Genomic DNA, 26,890 nt, shown 5'->3' with positions numbered 1-26,890 from the left:
GAAGAGACTTAGTGACCTGCAGTGCAGACACTGTCCCTCCTACCTGGACACCACCCTGACAGATATCACCTTTGTGATCCAGGGGGCTCCTTACCTGCAGAGAGAAGCCACTTCACATAGCCGTAACCGACAGGGAGTTTCCCTTAGCATTCAATGGAGAGCTGCTTCCTTCTAACAAGGAGAGGGGCTCTGAGAGGAACCTCACTGGCTCATCAGGGACCCCAGCGGTGACCTTAAGCAGGGCTTCTAGGCAGTCAGATCCTCTGTCAGCCTTCCTCATACACTAACAGTCATTCTCCCCAGGAGGGATGTGTGGAGACTTAACGACCTAGAGATATAAATTACCCAGCACAGCGTGGCACCTGGAGATCAGCACTGTACAAACCCCAGCTTCCCAACTTCCACAAGCCTCCCACCCAGAGTGGCCTGCTATGACCGTCCCAGCTTGGCACCCTTCACACACTACACAGGCTCTGGGGGCAGAGGCTGGGTCCAGCCTGGCTGCCATCTATTAGATGATAGAGCTGCAGGTGTGGGGACATAAATGCTTCTCCACACTGTAATTCATGCTTACCTGGTCTGAGCCCTGGCTTCCTCATTCATAAAGGGAGATAATGAACACAGTCACCTTGGAGTTGGGGGAAAATGTGACCAGAGCCCTGGCAGCCTGGGGCTGAGGGGCAGAGTGCTGATGACGATGTTAGCGTATAGCAGAATGGTGTCACAGGAGCCGTGGATGCCGCTCGGGCATTGAGGACACAGTTGGGAAGACTCTGAGTGACATCTAAGCTGGCTTGTCTGTGATTTGTCGACAACAGTGTGAGCAGGACAGAGAAGAGACTGAGGTGGACTCAGCTGTCACTGAACCCTGCCATCTATCATAGGATGGGCAGGGGACTTCGATAAAGAGCCCTGGGGTGTTGGGGTTGACGAGGTGGATGGTACAGTGCCACCACCTTGGACTTAGGCAGCGAAGTAACAAAATGGTAACTATATATTGAGCACCATGTGTTTCCAGGTTCTGCTACAAGGGCAGATCTAGTATATGCGGCTCAACCCCAGTGATGTGGACATTTGGGCTGGGCCATCCTTTGAGGTAGAGACTGGTCATGAGGTGATCTGCAATGTGGCTCTACACACTGGCACCAGAAGAAACCTCCATCACCCAGTTATGACACCCCAATATCTCCTGGGGGTAAACTGCCCTGGACTGAGATCCTCTGCCATTGGTGATCAAGAGGACTGAGTGACGCCTTCCTGGGAGACCACAATGCAAGGGAGCTCTCTATAGGTAGAGGGTGAGGCTTGGAGACCTAGTCAGGACCTCTTAGCGTGACCGCCAACAACTTGCCTCCCTGGGTTGTCCTTCACTTTTGGTTCCAGCTAGCACCTTTTGGGGACTGTTAAGTGAAAATATCGGGGTACAGAGAGGTCGAGTTAATAGAGGAAAGACATCTGGAGCACCCTATACAGAGGGGCTCAAGTACAGGACCCAGAACTGCCATGTGCACCCTAGTGCATGGCTCGGCCTGAAGCAGGGAGGGGCGGCTGCTGACTTGTCTCAGCAAAGCAGACAGAGCACAGTGCCTGGAGATGGGAGCCCAGGCGGCAAGTCTGCTCTTTCCAGGGCACATCCTGGGGTGGTTCTGGCTTTCTCATCAATCCCCAGACTTAGAGTCTCTGTGAAGATCATCCACCAGTTCCAGAGGGAAAATATTCTCAGGCTTTGGAGTTTCAAGTTGCCTAAAGGACAGTTGTTCTGAGTAAAGAGATTAGAGGATGTCATGGACTCCGATGGTCTGCCAGCCCCACTCTAGGCCTATGCCAATTCTCTCCCTCTATGTCTCCTATCTCATGGCAAATTGCCTTTTTTAAAAAATGAGTTTCCCTGAATAAAGACATACCTGCACTCTGGAATAAGCGACCCAGTCTCCTGCTGCCGGAAACCACTTTTGCCAGCAGGCTTCGCCATCACTTACCCTTTAAAGACAGCAGCTTCTGAATCAGAGAGTCCTAAGGACGATGAGAACAAAGCCGTAGTGAAATCCGGCGCCATGAGAAGATGCGATATGAGCTGTAATACTCGCTGTGTAACTCGGAGGAAGGTCTGTGTCTCCATGCCCACCCAAACTGAGGAGGGCTGAACCCGGAACCTGGGCCTTAGGAACACCTTTGTCACAGTTCCCCAGACCCTTTAAATGTCAGTCAAGCAATACCCATGCATGAGAACCTCAGTTTGATCCCCTAGAATCTCTGTAAAAGAAACTTGGGTGCAGTGGCAAGTACCTGAAACCCCAGGGCTTGGGAGGCAGGAACTGGAGACTCACAGGAACTCTCTGACCAGCTAGCCTAACCCATCTGGGGAGCTCTAGGTTGAGTAAGAGAAACCAGGTAGAGGGAAAATGAAGACACTCAGTCTTGACATCTGGCCTACACAGAGGCACACCACAAACATGTATACACATGCATGCATGTACACTTGAATACAGAGTTCCCGTGATTACCGCTAGTGTTGGTGTAGCCAGTCTGCTCCTCCCAGGTGTGGGGAGGATTTCAGATATCAGAGAGAATCTCCTTGGAGGTTGGATGGAAATGCAGAACTCAGGAGAGCTGGTGAGTGGCCAAGACAGTAGAAACTCAAATGTCAGTGACATAAAGCCTGCCCTTTGACCTCTGGTTGATCCCTCACCTGGGTTTCTAGAGAGAGCAGGGAAAGAGCATCAGAGTCTCTGGGAAGCCCCATCTCTGAGCCTTCGTTTCCTGGCTTTTAAAGTAAGGATGGAAATGGGGATGCCTTGTTCCCTGGCATCCTATGTCTCCAGTGTATGCGGAGGCATTAGTGGTGGTGGAATAAACTAATGAAAGGCTAGATGTGGAAGAAGAGTCCTGAATGATCTACAAGGCCAGCTCCCAGTCGCCAGCCCATGTCCAGTTGGTGGCTTTGTGCTCTGGTTGTCCCATCTCCTATAGGGACCACAGAGCATTCCTGCTCTCACAGCCTGAGCTCCATAGGCTTCCTCCCAGTATTCATACACACACAACTCACATCCAGTGGAGCAGTGATCATGCTGCCCATTCATAGACCTGCTCAGCCAAGACAGGAATAGGTGGTGGCTGACCTTCCAGCAGGTGGAGGCTGTGACTAGAGGTGTCCCTGTGGGTGCTCAATGGCAGACACCACCACCCCAGTCTGTGACCGCATGAGCAGAGTGAGTCATACCTCTCCCACTCACAGACAAGATGCCCCAGCCACCTATGGCCAAGACAGCATCTCCATGACCTCTTTTTGCACTGCCCTGCTGTGAGAGAGAATTGTTCATGGCATCTTGAAGGGAATATGAAGCGTTACCCATCATCACACAGTCTTCAAACAAGAAGATGCTGCCTTCTCTAAGACATTCTCTCTGATTCTGGCATTGTCCTTTATTACAGAGGCCATATGAAATCCACTCGGCCACACCCATTGACGAGATCCTCAACATGTTCAAGGTGGAGCGTGTTCACTACTCCTCCATGTGGTGTGAAGGGATGGTGGCCTTGCTGAAGAAGGTAGGAGGTCTGGGGGCCATGGGGAAGGGACAGCTAGTGCACTAACACCCAGTAACAAATGCTGCCATGAGGTCATACACAGATCACAAAGCCCAGCATGGTGCAGTGTGTGACAGCATGGCCCAGGCTCTTTCCAGCTCACTGCAAGTTCCTAATTCACAGAAATAGCTACTAAATTGGGCTGCTGGCCTGCTGGGCCTTAAGAATTCCTAGTGGTGGGAATTGTTGCTAGTAGAATGAATACTGGATCTCCAAGCACAGACCCAGCTCTAAAAGCATCAAGTTCACTCTCCACATATCAACCTGCTAGAAATGCCCACCCCAGGCCTTCTGAGTGAGATGTAGAGACTTGGGCAGCTGCCTATCTCATCCTGATTCCCATGACTTCTGAGGCCTCTTCAGTTCAGCACAGGCAGGAGATCCAGGTGTCCCCTTCTGAGGTTCCCCTCCAGTTCTCAGGTGCAAGGAAAGTATTTCATATGGCAGGCACAGCAATTTTTACTAGTGTGATGGTGATAGCAGCAGCCTTGGGGGAGGTCAGTGTGTCCTGGTCTCCTTTCATCCCCACAAGCTAATAATGACAGTAGACCAGGGTCACTGTCCCTACAGGAGAGACTAGAAAACCAAGACTTGATAAAAACAAAATGATTTAGTCTACACCACAGAGATGTTGCAAGGCAAAAATGGGATTAGTACCCAAACCATCCACGTTGGTCTCAACTGTCATTGCAGAAACATCCCAACTATACCCATGGAGTGATCAGGACCACAGCACGTGAGAGACATCTGACAAGGACCGTGTCTGCCAATTAATGCATCCTATATTTAGGGGCTTTCCCAGAGCAGTGGGTATAGATTTAAACAGGCTCTTCTTGGATGGCATCTGGGAGCTAAATGTTGAGAACTGCTGTCCTGAGAACAAGCTGATGCTCCTGGGTGCTCCAAGGCCCAAGCTTCCGACTCACTGGGTTTGCTGAGGGGCCAGGCATTGGCAGTATGGAAGGCTTCGAGATGCCCCCCCCCCGCGCCCAGTGAGGAGCCAGGGTTAAGAGCAACCAACTGTGGGCACCCATTTAAAGTAATATGACTAATTAGCAATTCACCAAGATGTTATAGCTGTGTTGGGGCTGGAAGATGAGATCCGAAGTCAGGACAATGTGATGGTTAATACTGTCACCTGGGCAGATCTGGAATCACCCCAGATAAAAGCCAATGGGCATGTCTGTGAGGGAAGTTCTGGGCTGGGCTAAGTGAGATGGGAAGACCCACCCTGAATGTGGGTGGCAGCCCTCCAACAACTAGCGTCCTGGACTGAATACAAGGAGGGAGCTGAGCACCAGCATCCATTTGTCCCTGCTCCCTGTGGACACAATGTTCCCAGCTGCCCCACACCACAGCTGCCATCCTTTCCCCACCATGATGGACGGTACCCATGAGCTGTGAGCCAAAATAATCCCTCCTTTCCTGAAGTGGCCCTTGTTAGGGATTGCCACAGTAATGAGAAAAATGACTGGGAGAGAAGGGGTGATGGGAAGGGGGACCCCTTCTTGTTGGCACCGAGTGACACGCTCCTTTTTAACACATGCCAGGTCCTTAACAACCCTGTTGAGGCTCACCCTGGCCCTGTGCTGGGAGTGGGGGAGCTGCTACCACTCCTGCTCCAAGGCAAGGAGAAGGGCCGATCTCAGGAGGACACCAGGCCATTGGCCATTCCCTTTAGGTGGCCGTCCCAGGGCTAAGCCCTGTCCTGTCCAGTTTAGACCGGCGGTCCTTGCATCTCGAAAACTAGAGTGTTCTAAAAGGCAGTGCAGGGGCTGAGGAGACGGCTCATTCGACAGAGTGCTTGCTTTGCACGCATGGCCACCTGAGCTTGGATCCCCAGCACCCACCTCAAAGTCTGGGTGCAGCAGGGTGCTGTACTTGGAAGGTGGAGACAGGAGGCTCCCTGAGGCTTGCTGGCCAGTCTAGCCAAATCCATAAGCTCCAGGTTCCGTGAGAGACCCTGCCACAAAAAAATAAGATGGAGAACAATTGATGACACAGCAACCTCTGGCCTCCACGTACGCATGCACACACATGCATGCACACACATCTACATATATGTGTGCATGCAGAAACAGACAATGCAAAGCAATGCCCTGTGGGGGGCTTTTTGTTGTTGTTGTTTGCTTATTTTGTGTGTATGCATGTTTTGTCTTCACGTATGTTTTTTCTACATACATGCCTGGTGCCTGTGTAGGTAATAAGAGGGTGTCACGGCCCCTGGAACTGGAGTTACTAACAGTTGTTAGGCCCATCTCTCCAGACCCTCTGAAGCTGATTTTGCACTCTAGCTCCTTTAGCAGAAGCTAGCCTTCAAGAAAAGTTCAAAGTGAACCACTCACTCAGGTCACAGAGGTCACCTTGTAACTCGTGGGGGAAAATTCCGTTCCACTCTTGTGAAACCAAGGCAGAAGTCCTGGGATGAGGCGGCCAGCCTGTTCTTTCCCACCGAAGCTTTTGTGAACGTCAGGGATAAGTTGCTTTTTAGAGGACTGGCCCCAAAGAGGGGCATGGAGGCTGGAAACTTAGTCTCTCCCCAAGAGTCACCTGCCAGATGACCTTAGAGAAAAAGAGCTGACCTTGAAGTCCCTCCCTCGCTTTGGGAGTGTATTTGGCACTGCAGAGCTAAGCCAGAGGGGGCAGGCCACTCACTGCCCAGCGTGGCATGCAAGGATGCCCTACGTGTTGGGTGAGACTCCATTTTCCAAGTCCATGCTCGCTCAGGTGGGATGCATCATTCACAGAAGTGCCTTTGCCCTCTGACCACAGCTGCTGACCAAGGACCCTGAGAGCCGCCTGTCCAGCCTCAGTGACATCCAGAATACGGCCTACATGGCTGACATGAACTGGGATGCAGTGTTCGAGAAGGCATTGATGCCCGGCTTTGTGCCCAACGTGAGTCATACCACCCTTCAGCAGGTCCCCACCTTTGTGTTAGGCATGACCCCTGCCACTGACTGCTGAACTCCCTGAAGGTCACAGAAGTAAGGTACCAACAGATTTATGGTTCACTGAGAGCCAACATATTTGGACCGGATTTCCAAGGTATGCTTCTTGCACTGGACACATGGGCTGCTGAACCTCCCTGGGCTCTCCGGCCCCTCAAACAGGTGTCAAGGGCTGTGTTAGCGCAGATGCTGGTTGGTCACAGGGAGATTGCCATCTTCCTAAGAGCCCATCCTCACTGGCCTCATCTCAGAAAGCCCATGGCAATGCTCTAGGAGGCACTAGAGAGCCTTGGTGTGTCGCTGTCATGTGACTGTGGATGTGTGGGTGATGAGAGACAACACGGCTGAATGTGCGCTCAGTGCTTGCTTCCTTCTTAGAACTTCCCGTGCTTTGGCTCCTAGGAGCTTCACAGCAGCCTAAGAGTGGATCTTCTAAGTGTTCTGGGTGAGGTGAAGTAATTTTCCCAACATGACCTGGGACAAGGTCAGCAGAGCGCTGCAGCTTGAGTGGGCGAATGAATGGATGACAGCCTTGAGCCCGAGTTCAAGCTTTCCCTTGGGAGAGGGCAAATGCTGAAGTCAAGTGTGTGCAACAGGGAAGGGATTCTTAGCCACGTTCAAGAAGTCAATGGTGATGGGAGAAGCCCGGGCCCATGGGACTCACAGTAGAGCCTGACAAAGAGAACAGAGGTCATTGTGTGTACGAGTCCCACTGAAAGGCAGGGTGTAGCCCCACATGTCCTTCCCTGTATTCTCATGCCAGCCTTATTACCCTCACCTTACGGCTGTGGAAAGCGAGGCTCGTGGAGGCTTAGTGACTTGTGGTGGAAGAGCCAGGATGTGTCCCAGTTCTGCAAAGCCTGATCTTCCTCCCACTCTATGAGTGTATCAGCACTGACTGGGGTTGAGACAGCGCATCAACCTGGCTGAACTGGCGTGGTCAACAAACCCTAGCTTGTGACTCAGGTTGGAAGCTAGCATCCCTGTGGTGGTACCTGCATCTTGACACAGCTGAGAAAATATCTATTCTTGAGGGGGCAGCCACTGGAAGCTTAGCCGGTCTGTCTCAGAGACTCCTAGCAGTCTTTGAGGCCATATATTCCACACAAGGGTGGATGGACAGACATAGAGCAGAGGTTGTGTGTCATCCAGAGCCACCCAACTGAAGGCGAGTGCTCAGAGGCAGGCTGCCTGTCCCTGAGGCCACACCTGGCCTGGATCCTCTTAACTAGGTCACAGTAAGTTGTGTCCTCACAGGCCTGGGGACATGGAAAACAGAAAGGACTGAAGTACTTTCTAGAAACCCTGAGATAATTCTTTGGAAGTCCCATCATCCTGAGGCCCCAGAAGTGAGGAAACCTGCCCAGAACCAGAGAACTGCAGCATTGGGATTCCTGTGTGACTACAGAGGTGTTTATGTGGTCACTTTACCTTACCCAGAACACATAGTCACAGGGCTGCATGGCCAGAGGGTGGGTCATCAAGACGCCAACCCACAAGTACAGTCTTGGAACCCTGATGTGAGGGCCAGGGCCTGTAAGTCAGGGTGGGTGGAGCCCCAGGCCTGTAGCAGGGCCTGGCCTGAGTGTGGACAGCTCCAGCTGTGGAAAGGACAGGGAATTGGACAGATGTTGATCAGAAATGGTGCTTAGGCAGAGGCAGGTAGATCTCTGCGAGTTCGTGGTCAACCAGTGCTACATAGTAAGACTCTGTCTCAGCCCTGGCAACCTCAAAAGTTCATTAATTAAAATTTAAATTAAATTATGAAAAACCAGAATAAGGAAAATAATGACATATGAGTGTGTCTATAATGAAAGAATTAATAGAAATAAAGTAAAATTACATGTATAAACAGCCACAGGAGTTAGACCAGTGTTTCTCAACCTGTGGATCACGACCCCTGTGGGATTCAAACAACACTTTCACGGGGGATCACCTATGACCATTGGAAAACACCAATATTTATATTATGATCAATAACAGTAGCAAACTTACAGTTATGTCGTAACTGTATTAAAGGGTCTCAGCATTAGGAAGGCTGAGAACCACTGATTTTAGACACAGGGAGCTAACAGGATGTGGTTCCCCCCCACACCCCCCGCTGAGACTGTGTCTCTAAATGGATGGTGTGTGTGCTGAGCCTGTATTGATTCATCATCAGAGAGAAATACTGGGCATCCCAGGGTGCCAGCTAATGCCATTGCCGAGTGTGAAGATGCCCGGCTGTGTGCAAAGGATGCACAGCCAGTGATGGACAAAATAACCACAAGCCATGCTCTTTCTTTCCGCTTTCCTTCAGAAAGGGAGACTGAACTGTGACCCCACGTTTGAACTTGAAGAAATGATTCTAGAATCCAAGCCGCTTCACAAAAAGAAGAAGAGGTTGGCCAAGCATCGATCCAGAGACAGCACAAAGGACAGCTGTCCCCTGGTGAGCCCCTCAGGGGGGTTCTGTGGGGGGAGAGGGAGATGTTTGTTCTTAGAGGTACATCTCACCCCACTCTTCCCCTTCCCCCTCTGTGACTTTGGGGGACTAGTGCCAGGGCTCCCACTAGAATACACACTCCTTGTTTAAAATGGCGCCATACTGGGTAAGAACGCAGGCACATCCTCCATATGCTTCAAACTGCTTTGGGACCCCTTCCGTCACTTGACACAGTGCAGATGCTGTGCACATTGGTGTTGGGCATCATTCTTTCACACAGAACTCACCAACACAGGCCTGACTGCAAAGGGCACAGGTAAGACATGGTGGACGATGACACTCAGCTGGGGCTCTGTGGCACAGGTGAGGCTAAGGAGGGTGGACGCACACGTCACTTCATTCTTGCGGATTTTTGCACGGTGTTCAATGCACTTCACATCTTAAGTTTTGCTTCATGGAAACTTCTGGAAATTTTGTTTCTCAACATTTTCAGACTGCAGTTGCATCTGGAAGAGTCACAGAGAGAGGGCTGACTGTACCTTTTTTTTTTTAAGTAAATGAAATGCCTTCAGCATGCAAATAATCTCTTACAGTGCACATCCCTGCAAGGATGACTGGAGAGGGAGTGCCCACACTCTTACCATCCACACAGAGAACCCCAAGAAAAATAGAGCGCACCTTTTATGAGGGGGTCTATCCTGCAGGGGGACACCCCCCCACCCGCTCAGGCTGCACTGTGACAGTCCATCATGGTGGGGAGGGCGTGGCAGCAGGGGTTTGAGGCAGCCGCTCACACTGTATCCACAGTCAGGAAGCAGAGAGAGAGGGATGCTGGTGCTCAGCTCGCTCTCTACTTTTTATTCATTTCGGGGACCCCAGCTCATAAGATCATGTGACCCACATTTAGAGTGGATCTTCCCACCCCAGTTAATCCAGTTTAGAAACTCCTTCACAGCATGCCTAGAGGTTTGTCTCCTAGGTGGTTCTAAACCCCATGACATTGTTCTAGCCACCACTGTCTTTCCTGGTCACATAGTCAGGCTCCTTCACATTCGACAACAACATAAATCGGAACTGTGGGGAATATGGGAAGCTTTCTTGATTTTTTTTTCTCAGCCAATGAAATAATCAGTTTCACCTACACCATCATTTAAAACTACAATCCCTCCCCGGGGTCAACCGCACCCTGCTTACTCCTCTGTTTCTCATTGCCGCACCCTGCTCACTCCTCTGCTTCTCATTCCTGTGGATGTTTTATGCGTGCACTCTGACCTTTTGACTATTTCATCATTTTTCTCTTGTGTCACTAACCATCACACCATCTCAGCTCACCTGGCTTCCTGAGGATTCCCTGGCTGGCAACTCCATCATCCCCTCCGTCTTCACATGGCCTCTCTCTCCTCATGCAAGAACACCAGTCATTGGCTTCAGCCTCCTTAACTTGAAGACCTGATCTCAGATGAAGCCATGTTCAAATACTATGGCTGAGGGACTGGACATACTCTTTGGGAGGCACAACTCAATCCACAACATCCCCTTCCCCTATAAAATACAGATTTTTTTTATTTTTTTGCAGTTACCTTAATATAAAAATGAACATAACCTGTGATGCAAAAATGCTTATTTTAGTCCTCTAATTTTAAAATAAATGAAACCATCTTGCCAGCCTCTGGAAGTGCCACAGGCCCATGGCCCTGAGCTAGGCATCCCAAAGGCTCACAGAGGGGAACGGGCTTCCTTGCATCAGGTACCATCTACATGCAGCTTCTAGGGGTCATCCCCATAACATTCTGATCCTGGAAGGAGAGTTGGCATGAGTGTCTTGATCTGAACATCTCCTCTGCATCCTGAAGCTTGCTTGAGTGGCATCCAAATATGAGGGAGCCCCAGTTCAGAAGCATCAGGCAGGTTCCATCATCCTAGAGTGGCTTCTATGGTTTTTATCCCTTAAAACCAAGAAACACATTTGTCTGCAGACCCAGTTGCTGGCCCCAGCCACTGAGCTTGTTTCTAAGTCCTGAGTGGCCACAATTCCCGTTTAAATAAACTAGCTGCCCTTAGTGTCCCTCTGCTACATCCTCCTGGCCAGTGCTCTGCCATTTAGTCCTCTCCCTGTGCTTTTTGACAGAATGGACACCTGCAGCAGTGTTTGGACACAGTGCGGAAGGAGTTTATCATATTCAATCGAGAGAAGTAAGTTCGCCTTGCTACACCCAGGCAGAGCCCGTGCCCCAGGACCAAGGCCCCCAGCATACATGCAGTCACCCCTGCTCTGTCATCTATGGACCAAGCCCATCCCCCAGAACTAAGGGCTCCAGAGAAAGGTGGTCCAGCCCCACCAATAGTGAGTGACAGCAGCCCTGCTGTTAGAAGGAGGGCACAGTGGAGCAATGCCCATGTCCTGGAGGGAAGGATGCTTCTAGATTTGGAATTAGGAGCTGGGTTCTCATCCTCAAATCTGCTGTTGGTATAGAGTGATGTGGAGCCATGAGAGGACCTGGCAGCAAGGTCCTTAGCCTCCCTGAGCTTTGTCAGCATGGCAAAGTGAGAAGAATTATTCCTTAGGATATGGAGTCTGTGGCACAGAGCCCAGCAGAAGATGATGTTCAGCAGGGAAATGAGAACTGTCATTGCTGTTGTTACTTGGGTTAAGGGATAAGGCATGTGGGAACCTCTACCACCTAGGCAGGTAAGGCATGGGATGATGTGAGTCTGGGAGTGGCTCCGCAGGGTCCGTCCACCTGCAGGTGCTCTGATTCCCCATCATCAGCTAATGGAACGGTAAAAAAAGGAAGCCTGCTCAAATGGTGTCTGAGTCTCAGCGCTTATGGATGGTGTACCATCCATCCCGGGTAGGGGTGAGCACAGGACATAAGCAGGACAGGGCCAGGCTTCCTGGGTCCCTAGCAGCACCAACCAGAGTGGCAGCCTCTCCAAGGTACAAGACAATGCTGGGGAAAAAAAACTCAGGGTCCCCGAACTTCAGGTGGAAATTTTGTGTAGAGCTAGAGGTGGCTCAGAAGGCTCTCAATGGTTCCCTGAGAACTTGGCACCTATGCCAATTACATTCAGGTTTCCATCACAGGAAAGGGGAGTGTGGTGTTCAGAGGGCAGCTGATCATGCTCATCTAAGCCAATGAAGGATAAGGAAAACACAGCCATCAGAGAGGACGTGAAAGCGGTTCCAGCCCAAGCACCATAGCGGGTTCTTCATAGTCATCTCCACCTGCTTCAGCATTGATACTCAGCACAGCCGTGTGTGTGTGTGTGTGTGTGTGTGTGTGTGTGTGTGTGTGTGTGAGAGAGAGAGAGAGAGAGAGAGAGACAGAGACAGAGACAGAGATAGAGAGAGAGGAGAGAGATTCTTGCCTAAAATTACTGTTAAAACATTTTGGAGTTGAGATTCCACACGGCTTTGGGGGTACCCAGACCCCTATTCCTCTTCATGATGCAACCCCACACTGACTCTCATTAACATTTTTGCCAATTTAGAACCATTAATGTGCTTTCCAAGTAAAGAAACCCAAATTGTGTGTGACAAATAATCTCAGTTGTCAGTTTGATGAGCTCTAGAATCATCTGGGAGATGGGTCTCTTAGTATGACTGTTGGGGTTGTCCTGACATCATCAAATATCATTAAAGTAGGTGGGAAGACCCTCCCACTATGGGTGCCACCATTCCTTGGCTGGGCTCCTGAATACTATAAATGGAGAAAGGGAGCTGAGAGGCAGCTTCCATTTATCTGTCTCCTTGACTGTGGATAGACATGACTAAATCCCTGAAGCTCTGGCCACTGTGACTTCCATGCTGCAATAGATTGTACCCTGGAACTAGGAGCCCATAAACCCTTGTTCCATTAAATTGCCTTTGTCATAATGTTTTATCACAGCAACAGGAAAACAAACTGAGACAGCACCAATGGGAAAGAAAAGCATGTCAGCTATGGAATATTAGCAGGATTCTCTGAAGCAAGCACAGAACACTGGCAACTTTCCCTGTGAGAGCTTTACGTTGTTTTCCCCTGATGAACTAGCTGTTATTTTATACCCAGGCTTCTTAGGAAGAAGCCATAGATTGGCACCTGACAGCCCTCTGTGCTGAGTTACCGTGAAGCCCCTCAGGATGAGGGTAGCCCCACATCACAAGGAAGAGCTAATGTGGAAATAGATACTGCCATAGGCCTGGGGACACTGAGGGATGCCCGCCACCAATAATAGCTGGAGGAGGCAGGGAGGAGCTCCCAGAGAGTTCCGAACTTGAAACTTTGTGAACACAATGGGAACCCAAGATGAGTACAGCCATTCTACCTTTCTTCTGGGCTGTCTTGAGCAAGAAGTGGGTTGGAGAAGAGGACATCATTGCTCGAGGCTGGCTGGAAATGATGACAAAAGAATGTTTTATGTCTGAAGAAACAGACACAAGCTTGGCTGCCTCACTGAACCCAGAGAGAATTCTGTTAGGAATGGTTCCCAGAAAGCACAGCCTGGAAGGTCAAAAATAGAGTCTTGTACATGAATCTGGGGCTTCGATCCAACACACTGTGGCCCCAACCAGTTCTCAGGTCCTTTCTGCCCCATCCCTTTTCACTACAGGAAGAAGGACTGGAGGAGAGTCCAGGAAGGCTGTGGGGGGGGGGGCTCACTTTTAAATCCAACACCAAGGAGGTGCATGCACCCAAGGGCTTCAGTGGTTCCTAGATGCAGTCTTGGGATATAGGGACCTGGGGTTTGCTGAGACTGACTTGGGCTCTCCAGAGGAGGCAAGAGCATTCTCGAAGAGTCTTGAGTTACCCCAACCAAGTCCTTGCTTTCCGCCCTACAATAGCTGCCCTCTATCTTCAACCAGATAACTGTGGCTTGATTTGGCACACACCTTTCTGAAACCTCCTAACCGTTTCAACTCTGCTTTGATGAGGTCTGTGTCTGTCTGCCCATTTGTATTGTCTGTAGAGAAGCAGAACAGACTGTATCTCCTTTATCTGAAATGCTTGGGACTACAGGATTTGGCATTTGAGGGTCTTTCTGACTTTGGTGCGCCATGGCTTAGTTCTAGAGTTTAGAGTATTTGTACCCATCACTTGTGATTCTCTCAACGCGGAGAGTTAAAATGGCAAGTTTGCTGAGAAAAATCAGTATTCCCTATCATAGAAATAGGCAGACAATCTACATACGTAGCACTCGAATCTGCCAACTGTACAGTCCATAAGTCTACACAAACCCTTCTCATTTTCTCATCAGTTATGCATATCTGGGCTGTGGGCTAGACCTGCAAGTGGTCTTAGCTCTGTGTCTATTTATAGATTCCAAAAGACAGTTCCTTACAGTGAGGGTTTCCTGCTCACTCTCTGCCCTCCTATATGACCTTTTCAACTGAGAGCCTGGCAAGTGAGTAAGATGAGGAGAAGAATAGGGTGTGAGCAGGTGGATGAATGGAAGGTAGACTGTGGGAGCAGGAATTGATGATGGATGGGTGGATACATGGATGGATGATGGATAGACAGATGGCTGATGGATATGTAACATATGTATGCATGCATGCATGGATTGTGGGGTGAGTGAACCTCTCAGTAGATGGAGAAGATAATGAATGGATGAGTGGAGAGACAGACTAGATGGGTTAGTATGTTGTTGGGGTGGATGAAAGATGAGTAAATGGGTGAAGGATATGTAGATGCATAATGGAGAATAGGTAGGTAGGTGTACAGATAGGAGTGTACATGGGGTAGAATGACACACAGACATGAGAGTGGATGGACAAATGGGTGGTACAGTACATGAATGTGACCATAGATAAGTAATATAGACAATCAGATTAAAAATTGGATGGGTAGAGAATGTATCTGTGGACTGATGGATGTATGGATGGTGTATCTGTGGATGGATGGATGCATGGATGCATGCATTGATGCATGGATGGATGAATGGGTTTGTGGATGGAAAGATAAAAGCTCAGCTGTTGTGGGGGAAGCACAGGCTTCAGAGCATCCCAGAAGAACAGCCCGCCTGTTTCCAGTCTTGGAAGATGGAGAAAGAGCAGGGGACAGCAGCCCCCAAGTCACTGTCCTGTGTAACAGTTTTGTGTCACTGGGTGTCACTCAGGCATTGCACTGGTGCACACATATCTACTGAGCACACTCATACTCACACCCAGCTTCCATCTGGCTGAGGTGTAGACTCTGAGGCTCTGGTCCTGAGATCATCCACGGTACCCTGAACATGATAGGTACCAGCAGGACTTTTTTTCCTATGCAAAAGGACTTTTGTTTTAATGACGACCATGGTGGGTGGCCACCTGCTATGCCCTGTTTGAAAACAATGTTATGCATCAGGCCAACTCCATCTGAAGCCTGAAGCTCATATCTTTCTTAATAAGGTGAAACTTGTCTTTGGTGTGTGTGTGTGTGTGTGTGTGCGTGTGCACGTGCATGCATGTGCATGCATGTGGTATGGTGTACCTGCATGTGGAGGTCAGAGGTTGGTGTGTAGTCAGGAGCTGACTGTCTCTGCCTCTCTAGAACTGACATTGCAGGCCCCCATGTCCAGTGTCTTTTGTAAGCACTATGACTCTAGCCCATGCCTGTATAGCAAGCATTCTATAGACCGAGCCATCTTCTCAGCCCCTCTTTGGATTTTAAAAGACAAGCTCTTACTATGTATCCCTGACTTGCCTGAAATACTATAGCCTGGACTGGCCTCAAATTTACGTGATCCTCCTGCCTCTGTCTTCCAAGAGCTGAAATTACTGATATGTACCATCCCAGGCTAGTAGAAATTATTATTTCCAGACCCACACTAGTGACTTCCCTTACACCTATCTGATCCTGTTGCCTCCTGCACACCATAAGCCTCACTTTAGCTAAGTAAACAGTCTCAGCGACGCTAAGCAGCTTCACCAAGGCAACTTGGAAGTTTAGAGCCCAGGTTTTAGTTGGGTTCTCTGTTGCCCTCTGTTCCTCCTATGGCTTGTACCATGTGCAGGCAAGTGTCAGCTGTGGGACAGTGAGTGAACCTGAACTTGAAGATCAGAGAGGGAGGGATACAGACATCTTTCAACATACAGCAGGTGGCCAGCTGCTAATAAATGCAGTGTTCAGGCTCCTGCTCCCTGAGCACGGCTTTTCATGGAGCGTTCCGCCAGTCTGGTTGTTTGACTGTTCAGGCTACTACCTATCTCCTCTTCAGCATAAGCTCTGTGAGGACAGAGAAGATGGTTTCTTTGTTTGCCAGCATTGCCCTTGACCCCAGGCACGACTACTACTCCATCCACGGGTATAAACAGAATGAATGGTACATAGCTTCACCAACCAACTCTACTGGCTGTGAACTTGAACAAATTACATCTGCAAGGTTGGAAATATTATCTCCATTTTTATAGACAGAGAAACCAAGGCTCTGTGTATTAAGTCACTCACTGGGTATACCCAAGTGGAGCACTGGGGACTCCCACAGAATTATGGAGGATGGGGCAGATTCCAGCTGTCTATCAGGAGTCCCTCACAAGTGTGTGGCTGCACCCAGCCTGCCATCACTAACCAGACCTCTGCTGTACTTGTTGCAGGCTCAGGAGGCAGCAGGGGCATGATGGCCAGCTCTCAGACCTGGAAGGCCGAGTAGGAAGCCAGGTCTCAAGCAAGCTACAGGATGGTCGAAACAACAATATCCTGACCCATACGTGCACCCGAGGCTGCAGCAGCTAAGCTCTCCATCCCAGATGGCACCCTCTCTGCCCTGACACCCAGAATCCCTCCTCTGTGCCCTGATGGTCCCCATCTCAGCCCTAAAACATCAGATGCAAAAAAAAAAAAAAAGAGCTCTGTAATCAGATCTGGGGAGCCTGGACTCTGGTCCCTGCTTCCCACTGCTTCTCTGTGTGACCTTGAACAAGTCACACCTTCTCTGTGCCTCGGGTTTTCTGCATCTGTGGAAGGGGTTAAACAGCACTCTGCCCTGTCTCCAGTCACAGTGTTATGAGAATCCAGTTGGACTGCACATATCCAAACACTCGGGCATTGATAAAAGTGTTTTTACATGTAAAATATCTCAATATTTGCAGTGTCTGTTCTCCTACCCCCCAAAACAATTTAAACCATGAGAACTTCACAATTTGGCCCATCCTAGCTTGTTAGAGTGTACTTTCAACAAAATAAATAGCCGGCATGTTTGCTCCTCCTATGGAACTTCCAGGTTCCAAAGCAATCAGGAAGAGTCAGCCACAGACTTTCTGGTCTTCTGAAATGGTGCGGCATACAGACCAAGCCCAGGGGCTCCATGCTGCAGACGTGCTTCTCTTCCTGACTCCTGGAAGGCCACCCCAACCTTTGGATTTCAGCAATCACCAACTCTTGCCATACCTGCACATCCCTGTACTGGATGGCACTCAGGTGCATCTCTGGTCATTTCTTCCTCCCACAGAATTTCATGGGATCCCAGAGAAGACTCATCCTGCAGAAGAACTTCAGTCCCCACCATCCTTCCAGGGTTTCCTTCCCAAGAAGGGTATAAAACAGGCCAGTCAGTCTGTCATGCACAAGCTGCCTGGCTGGGGAGATGGCTCCATGAAGCCTCTGCTTAGTCAATTGTAGAGGAAAGCAGGGTCACTCAAGAAGCAAAGTATTTTATGATGAGGTCAGGGATCGGTTGACACTGGAGCTGGGGATGCTGAAGCAGAGAAAGCTGGGGCTTTCAGCCAGTTGGCAGCTGCTGCCAAGACTGGAAGATCTCTGCAAGTCACGTGACTGCTCAAGAGTCAGTTGGCTCACTTTCAAACAGAAGGAGAAGGTTGACCTTTCAGAGTCGTTACAGGACTCGATAAGATCCCATGTATTACCCAGTGATGACTGACTGTCAACAGCCATTTGTCTTCACTCTCATCCTCCTCCTCATCTTCTCCTTGATCCTCCTCCTCCTCATTTTCCTCATCATCACCGACATCACAATCGCCATCCCCCTCCTCCTCTGCAGGAGGCGCTTTCTTGTTTTGCCGTCATGGTAGGTCTGTTTTCTGTGGACCAAGGATCCTCCAAGTTTACAATTTGTTTTCTTTTCCCACCTGGAGCCTCTGAGGTCTGGACATCCCTGCTGAGATCAACTGTTGTCACTTTTGCATCCTTTTCTGTTTTCTACTTTTCCACTGTGATTTGAGTCTGTCGGTGAGAGACATTTTAATGTATGGTAAGATTTTACAATTTTCTCCAAACAACAGCATTGTTCCCCGCTCCCTTAACAGAGTCCCTCCCCATCCCCTTGTCCATCTCCTGCCCGCTCCCTGTTTCCAGGCCCTGTCTGCCCCTCTTGCCCTCCAGGATCTCTCAGCTGCTCTTCTCTACACTGTGACCTGGAAGTATTACAATTTCTTCTTGGGATGAGCTCATGAATGAGAGGCAGGGGTGGATGTTGCAGGGTGGGGAACCCTGAATTCTTGGCTCTGTTTAAGTCCATGTACTTTGTTTGGAATAAATGATTACTCAGACATTCCTTGTATAACTGCTCTTAATTCTGGGATGGGTGGGATGGACCTTTTTATAGATGAGGGGTTCAAATGCAATTAGAAGCAGAGATGGAGTGGAGGGGTGAGCTAGTCAGCTTTCCATCACTAGAGCAAAACACCCGAGATAACTAAGTTAGAAAGAGAAAAGGTTTCTCTTGGCTTCTTTCTTTAAGACCTGTAGGGAGGTAGCACATGACGGGAGTGTGTGGTGGACTGACTTACGAGGGGAGACAGGGATCAGGAAGAGTAATGAGTACTCAGGGTTCCACTATGTTCCACAAGGGCATGCCCCAGTGACCTAAAGTCCTCCCTCAAGACCCTGCCTCTTAAATGTCTCATTTCCTCCAAATATCACCATTCTAGGGCCAAGCCTTTTCAACCAAGACTGTTGAGACATAAGATCCAAGCTACAGCAGGTGGAGTGTCATGTCAATGACACACTGACTTTTCCCACAGATCAAACTGAGCTTGGCTCTCTGAGCATCTCCTCACTTGACTATAATTCATGTTATTACCATATGTGTATAAAGAATCTGTCCTCGAGGGTAGAAATCCAGAAAATAGTGCACATAGACAAAACATGCTTTCTAATGTCCTCGAATTGCCACCTGGACCTCATATACATGGGGCATAGGAGCCAGTGTCTTCCATGTTCATGGGCATCCTGACTTCTCACTACCTTCTGACCATCCGCTGCACTGGGATGACTTTCGGCTTTCATCTGTGTAGGTCATCACAACAATTTCTCAGAGGTCAGTGCCACCTCTGTCTAGCCTCCTGGGACCCATGACAACACCAATCCATGCCAGGCATAGCTCTTCTCTGTGGACTTCCATGAAAATTTCTCATAGCTTTCTCAGCACGTACTTGGTAAAGGGGAAAGCAACAGTTTTCCTAGTGAATAAGATAGGGAAACCCAACACAAACTGTCTGTGCGGCACTTGCCTTGAGCAAGACCACCCCACCCCCTCCCTACCTCCCTTGCACTTCCCAGGGCCTTTCTCTCTTTAATGCCATCAGGGGCTGGCCCTCTTCAGAGAAGTCTCTTCATGAGGCTCAAATCACAAATGAGTTTTCACTTCTCTCTCATCCAACCTCCATTCCCAGAGTGCATGACCTCCGCCCAGCTTTGGCCGAAGAGCAATCAGATTAAACACATGATTCCTCCTTTTGTGTGAGACCTGCCTTGGATAGCACAGAGAAACATCTACTCACCCCAGACAGGGGCACTGACCACAGACTGAAATAATGATTCCACTGAAGTCCAACTTGGTGAACCAGTGAATGTATCAGGGTATTTATGGGACTCAAAAGGTAGAAATCCAGAAAATAGTGCACATAGACAAAACATGCTTTCTAATGTCCTCGAATTGCCACCTGGACCTCATATACATGGGGCATAGGAACCCCATGTATATGAGGCTCCTATGAATACATTCACTCCCTGAACCAGTGAATGTATCAGGGTATTTATGGGACTCAAAAGCCCAAGACAGCGTGAGTGATGACTCATGAATTGTATGGTCTGGGAGCATTCTGCACAGCTGCAGTCTGCTCAACAGATGGGAGAATCTCCTCTCTTTAGCAGTCTCGGCTGTTTAACCTTGGAAAAGGAAGGGGCTCCTGAATCTTGTAAGCTTCAGGGACTTTCTGGGACTGTGTGTTGTTCACTTCCTTATACTTATGGAGCCTGTGGACTCCTCACCCACCCAGTTGGGTGGATGTGGGAACCATCATTCTAGATAGTGAGCATGACACCATTTTGACATTGTGGGTTTCTCAGAGATGATCTTTAAACCTCAAAGTCCCAGGTCCACAAGTCTTGAAGACCTGAGACCACACTGCTAACAAGCACCCAGAACACGCAGATCACACTAGAGAGGAACCACACTGCAGTGACAAGGACCTAGAGCCTCTGCTCTCGTCCTGACAGGCCACCCTGCTGGTGTTTGTATAACCTAAGGCTTCAGTCTCCTGACAGTATCAACCCCAAGTCCTTTCGACAGAGGCCTGTGGCCCAGAAAGCTGAGACATTTCCCAGTTGACCTGCACAGAAAACTTTTGCCACACTCAGTCTAGAAAATACCCTGGTGTTGCTGGAGAGCTTCTCTCCAGGTTCCACCAAGCCCCGAAGTCCCACAATACACGTATAAAATAATCACTCAGACATTTATAATACTTATAAATTGTATGGCTGTGGCAGGCTTCTTACTAACTGTTCTTATATCTTAAATTAACCCATTTCTATAAATCTATACCTTGTCACATGGCTGGTGGCTTACCGGCGTCTTTACATGCTGCTTGTCCTGGCGGTGGCTGCAGTGTCTCTCCCTCCTTCTTCCTGTTTCCCCAATTTTCCTCTCTCCTTGTCCCTCCTATACTTCCTGACTGGTCACTGGCCATCAGTGTTTTATTTATATAGAGCGATATCCACAGCACCCTGGGGCCATCAAATTACAAATTCAGATGGCATCTCCCTATGAAAGAAAAAGAATCCCCCTGGAAAAGTCTCTGACATGACAGGAGGTGGGCAAGTCATGAGGGTACCTCGAGAAGAGGACTAGTGTCCTTTTTAAAAAGGCCAGAGGAGGCTTGTCCCTTCCACCGAGTGAGGGCATGAGGAGCAGGCCCCATGTGAAGCAGGAAGTGGGTCTTCACCACATGCTGACTCAGCCTTCGTCTTGGACTCCCCAGTTCTCAGGGCCATGCCAGACAACCTTCTCTTCTTCATAATCCACCAGTCTATGGGCCTCATGCTACAGCAGCCTGAACACACATGTCATATCCTGAGCTAGCACTCAGTAATTAAGGGTAGAGTTGGGGAGGTCTCACACAGACTTCTGACAAGGATCAAGCAAAACCAAAGTCTCATCTTCCCACTCAGCTCTTCCCATCTGTCCCCAAGCCAGCACACCAGATTCTCAAGGAAGTGTGGGAAACAGTAGCAAAATGCACATCCAGATGCCTATATCATTATTAAACAGCTGGAAACCTGCTCAAAGTGTCAAGCAGAAATGGGAAGAACAGAACCCGAGCTTTAGCAAGGTCCCTGTCCTTCCTGGAACTTAACTTTGGCACCAGTAAACTCTGAGTAAGAGCCTAGAAGCCCAGCTGCTGGGAACAGTGGCTCCATTGATGACCCAAGTCCTGACCCTTTAGAAGAGAAACCCTTACCTCATTATGGAATGATGGGTGAGTATGAGGGACAGATAGGCCTGGCATGGGAAAACTCTCTTGTTGTGTTAATGACTAACCTCCATTAAAAACAAACACACATCTGGCATGCAATTCCAACACTCAGGAGGCAGAGGCAAGTGAATCTCTATGAGTTCCAGGCCAGCCTGGTCTACATAGTTAGACCGTGTCAGGAGGAAGGAAGGGAGGGAGGGAGGGAGGAAGGGAAGGGAGGGAGGGAAGGAGGGAGGGAGGGAGGGAGGAAGGGAGGGAGGGAAGAAAGGACAATGAAAACATTTCAACCATAAAATACTTGACCTTAATTCACCCAAAGGATCAAGGTCATTAAAGGAGAGGAAACGGGAACTGGTTATGAATTGTCGGAGATCTGGGGGAAGTGACTGCTAAGGAAAGAGACAGCTGGTGGCACCGGAGAACAAAGAACGGTCACCAGATGAACACACTCCTAGTTCAGTGAACAGGGACTCGCTAATGTGAGTTTCTCCATTGGACACGTATGCCACGGTTATGTAAGAAACTCACCCTGGGGGGAGGTGAGTGAATGGCATCAGGGAATTTTAATGCAGTCTCCGAAGCCCTTTGCTAAATCTAAAACCATCTCAATATGAAAGCCTTTGAAAATCTGGCCACAGACGACAGGGGCTTCCATCCACTCACCTCCATACCTTCTACCCTCATCCCTTGTTGCATCGTTTTTGGTTTTTTGTGGTTTTTTGTTTGTTTGTTTGTTTGTTTGTTTGTTTTTCAAAACCAAAATTAGAGTTCTACTCTGTAAGGCAAACCAAGTGGTGTGGGAGCTGAGACCAAGTTCCTAATGAAGAGCATCACTCTGTCTGTCCCAGCCTGAGAGACGCTATTCCATGACACAAAACCCTCAGTCAGTCTTCCCTTCGAGGGGGAAGCCCAGAGACCAAACACACTCAGACAGCAAATGAGAGACACCCCCCACACCTCAGTGCTCCTCAGCATGGCCCATAAAGCTGAAGAACAGGTGTGTACCAATACACACCAGAGGGAAATCGATAGCCACAAGCAGGGGTGCCAGACAGAGCTCCCCAGAGACATCGGCAATTTAAAGAAGAGCATAGAACTCTAAAAGATTGAAGCCATTTCCTCTGGCTTGTTGGAGAAGATATTACAGCCATAAAGCAACAGAAAAAGCCGCCCTAAAACAGTGAAAGAGTGGGAAAGACTTGCGGAAATTAAAAAATTATTGTCCAAATTAAAAAAAAAAAACCCACAAAAGATCTGAAGGGATAAGGAAAAGAAACCACAAAGACTCACTGGAAAAGGGACTGAGCAAAGTCTGACCAGGAAATGGAAGCCCAGAAGAACGCCTTTTGAAGGTCTTACAGTGGCTGACGGGGAGAACCTGCCCCGGGCAAGCCTGGATCCTGTCTCAGTCCACAGCCACAGCCGTTTCTCCCTGGGTATCCCAAAGCAGTTCACTCGTTCAGTGGACGATTATATTCACAGAAACAGTGCCACTAAAACTTTCACTGGCTTCAAACTTTCAGAACCAAACCACATACCAAGCACAGAAGTTCTCCTCCTGTTTCATGAGCGAGAAGAGTACAGCTTATAAGGATTAAACAAAAAGAGCTTGCTGGCAAAGTGCCAGGCAACTCTATTCCCACCTAGGGATGCTGGGAGCCACCTCAAGGGAAGATGCAAAGTTCATTCCCGCCTCTTGCCATGGCCATTCATCTATGGGGACAGTGGCATCAACACAGTGACATTCTTGAGGTCAGATCTAAATGTGGATGCACCGGAATTAATACAATAGGGAACCCTCGTTAGAGAACTGAGTAGACATGGCAAGTTCAAGATTAGGTCCAAGGGCCTTGGAAGAAGCCTGAGAAACCCAGGGGCTTGAAACTTAAATTGCTTTCTATTTATAGTCAGCCTTCCTCCTGTCAATGAGCAGTTGACACCAAGTCAAGAGGACTAAGGAACCATGAGAGGGGGAGGGGATGACAGACTCATAGGGCAAGCAGGCTGCGCCCACTGTTCTTCAACCAGAAGAAAACAGTAAATGATACCAAAGTTAGGTACATGTACAGAACTGGAAAAGCACACCTGGAGGGGGTGGCACTAAAGGAACTCGCCCCTTGGTCTTATTTCATCCCTTCAGGACTGCTTTGATGGTTCAGAGTCATTGTCAGCTTGACTGGCTTTAGAGTCACCTAGGAGACACACACACACACACACACACCCGCCTCGGGCATGTCTGTGAAGCAGTTTCCAGATTGGTTTAACTGAGGATGAACACCTGTGCTGAATGTGGGCAGCACCGCCCCTTGGGCTAGGGTTGTGAACTTAATAAAAAGGGAAAAGCAAGATGCCAGTACTTGAGAGGCAGAAACAGATGGATCTCTGTGAGTTCAAGGCCAGCCTGGTCTACAGAGCAAGTTCCAGGACAGTCAGGGCTACACAGGGAAGCCCTGTCTCAAAAAAACAAAAAGGAAAAAAGAAAAAACAAGAAAGCAAGCTGAGTGCCATCATTCATCTCTCTGTTTCCTGACTGTGGGTACAATGTGACCAGCGTCTATACGTACCAGCTACCACGCCTACCTTGCCATGATAGACCGGCCCCTAAAACTGTGAGCCAAGGCAAATCCTCCTTCCTTTAAAGTTCTTTCCCCAGGCATTGGGTCACACCTAGTACTGCTGCTTAGTTTTGACCGTGTTCATGTGGGGCCTTCATAATGATGAATTATTCCCATGATTGTGGTCTGGTGTGGCAGCCTCCTGCCTCAGCTACTGCCTGCATACACACTGATGGCCAAAATCTGAACAGTATGGGAGTAGAAGAGCCCAACACCTTTTCTTTGGGTGACACAAAGTTGGAGATGTCACCCCTGCCTTATACAAGCCTCAAGACCAGAGGAGACTGGACAGCACCTGAGGTCACACACCTGCTCAAGGACACTGGACAGCACCTGAGGTCACACACCTGCTCAAGGACACCGGACAGCACCTGAGGTCACACACCTGCTCAAGGACACCGGACAGCACCTGCACTCACACACCTGCTCAAGGACACTGGACAGCACCTGTGGTCACACACCTGCTCAAGGACACTGGACAGCACCTGAGGTCATGCACCTGCTCAAGGACACTGGACAGCACCTGCACTCACACACCTGCTCAAGGACACTGGACAGCACCTGTGGTCACACACCTGCTCAAGGACACTGGACAGCACCTGAGGTCATGCACCTGCTCAAGGACACTGGACAGCACCTGTGGTCACACACCTGCTCAAGGACACTGGACAGCACCTGCACTCACACACCTGCTCAAGGACACTGGACAGCACCTGCAGTCACGCACCTGCTCAAGGACACTGGACAGCACCTGAGGTCATGCACCTGCTCAAGGACACTGGACAGCACCTGAGGTCACACACCTGAGGTCACGCACCTGCTCAAGGACACTGGACAGCACCTGAGGTCACACACCTGCTCAAGGACACTGGACAGCACCTGAGGTCACACACCTGCTCAAGGACACTGGACAGCACCTGAGGTCACGCACCTGCTGTCACACACTTGCTCAGCATCTTTCCCCACGTGCTCACACACTCCCTGCTGGCTCTTTCTGGGAAAACTTCTCAAATCTGCTGTTTGCACAGAACCTCTGCTTCTAGGAACATGTGACTAATGTGAGAAGGCCTGATGGGTAACGATAATAAAAGAAGATCAGGAAACAACCCAGAAAGTCTTAACTTCATAAAGCTCATGGAGAATAGATCATGTTTTTCAATCTAATGCCTACCAGGTGTCTGTGCAGAGGGAGGGCAGAGCTACCTATTGTCACAGACAAATGCAGTTGAAATGGTCTGCTTCTGCAAAGCTCTACATCTCCCTCACCATTGTGGTTTATATCTGCTGAGTGTTTTCGAAATTGAATCCCATTGTGAGGTATGAAGAGGGAGGAAACTTAGTCCTGTGGTGTTTAGGTGGGGCCTCTGGGTGGTGATCAGGATTAGATACAGTCAATGGGGTGGGTCCTGTGACTGAGTATTGGTAGCTTTTCAAGAAGAGAAAGGGAGAATGAAGAGATGGCTTACTGGTTAAGAGCACTGGCTGTTCTTACAGAAGGCCTGGGTTCGACTCCCAGTACTCACATGGTGGTTCACAACCACCTGTAATTCCAGTTCCAGGGTATCTGATGTCCTCTTCTGGCTGCAGCAGCCACCATGAACACCCAATGCACAGACACACACACAGCCTAAAGACCTATAGAAATTAAGAAGGAAGGGGAGGGGAGACCAGTCCTTGGAAGTCTGAGGCAGAAAGATCTCAAATCTGAGGCCAACCTGGACCACATAGCAAGTTCCAAGCCTTAGCTACTTAAGTAAGTGTGTAGCTACATGCCAATGCCTTGTGCCACTTGGGAACTCCGGCAGCGTGAAAGCCATCCTCAGTTGTTTGCCCTTGACCTAAGGCCTCTAGAACCAGGAACCAAAGTACATGTCAACCCCTTCAAGCCTACACACTCTGTGCCCCTGTGCCATTTGCAGCAGAATAGAAGACAATGGCAGCCATGGAACGTTCTCCAGTACCCCACTTCTCAAAGGCTAGAATGCCATCTTCATATACAGAGTCGCCAGTGTCAACACGGAATGGCCGATGGATAGCCACCTCTGGGATTGCCCTTGGAGCCTCAGCTGTCCTGCAAACAAATGTAGAAGACACTACAAATGAGCCCACAGTCCATTCTTCCGTCTTCCTATCAAACAGTGGCTCCTGAGACTAGGTCAGGAGTGAGGAACAATGCTTTTGATAGTCTTGTCTTGTGAAGGGTTTCTTTTATTGTTTTCTTTTTTATCTTCCCTGAGAAAACAGCCTGACATCAGTAATAAGCTGGAGATGACAAGCTTACAGGATAAAAGGCCCCTTTCTTACACTTCCAAGCTTTGCTGATGGCTCCTGAGAGCAACCACGGGATGAGAGAGGAGAATTGGGGGGGGGCAGTAGGGGGGAGGCAAAACAGAGACCTTGACCCTGAGGGAGTACCGAGTCTGATCTAACAAGACATTTTCCCATCCAAGTGTCCCCATCGGAGCCTACGAATATCTCCTCACTGCCTTATAGAGTTCTTGGGGACAGATAGAGAATTCATATTACTTTGGCATTGCAAGATTAAAATACCGGGTGGTGGTGGCGCACACCTTTAATCCCAGCACTCAGGAGGCAGAGGCAGGCAGATCTCTGTGAGATCGAGGCCAGCCTGGTC

The 26,890-nt window shown here is 49.3% G+C and overlaps 1 protein-coding gene across 2 annotated transcripts in view; it reads left to right on the top strand.

The window, feature by feature from the left end:
• Stk32b (serine/threonine kinase 32B) overlaps window positions 1–17,008 on the top strand; it is a 250,839-nt gene extending 233,831 nt beyond the window's left edge. For both annotated transcript variants that reach the window (XM_028882359.2, XM_037208892.1), the window contains 5 exons: window positions 3,433–3,549; window positions 6,361–6,486; window positions 8,839–8,970; window positions 11,093–11,157; window positions 16,523–17,008. In XM_028882359.2, coding sequence (XP_028738192.1) covers window positions 3,433–3,549; window positions 6,361–6,486; window positions 8,839–8,970; window positions 11,093–11,157; window positions 16,523–16,661 — 579 coding nt within the window. In that variant the 3' untranslated portion in view covers window positions 16,662–17,008. The remainder of the gene's footprint in view (window positions 1–3,432; window positions 3,550–6,360; window positions 6,487–8,838; window positions 8,971–11,092; window positions 11,158–16,522) is intronic.
• Window positions 17,009–26,890: the final 9,882 nt, after the last annotated feature.

Source organism: Peromyscus leucopus, chromosome 10, assembly GCF_004664715.2.
Source record: "Peromyscus leucopus breed LL Stock chromosome 10, UCI_PerLeu_2.1, whole genome shotgun sequence".
NCBI classification, from domain to species: domain Eukaryota; kingdom Metazoa; phylum Chordata; class Mammalia; order Rodentia; family Cricetidae; genus Peromyscus; species Peromyscus leucopus.
This window is presented reverse-complemented; position numbering and strand designations above follow the sequence as displayed.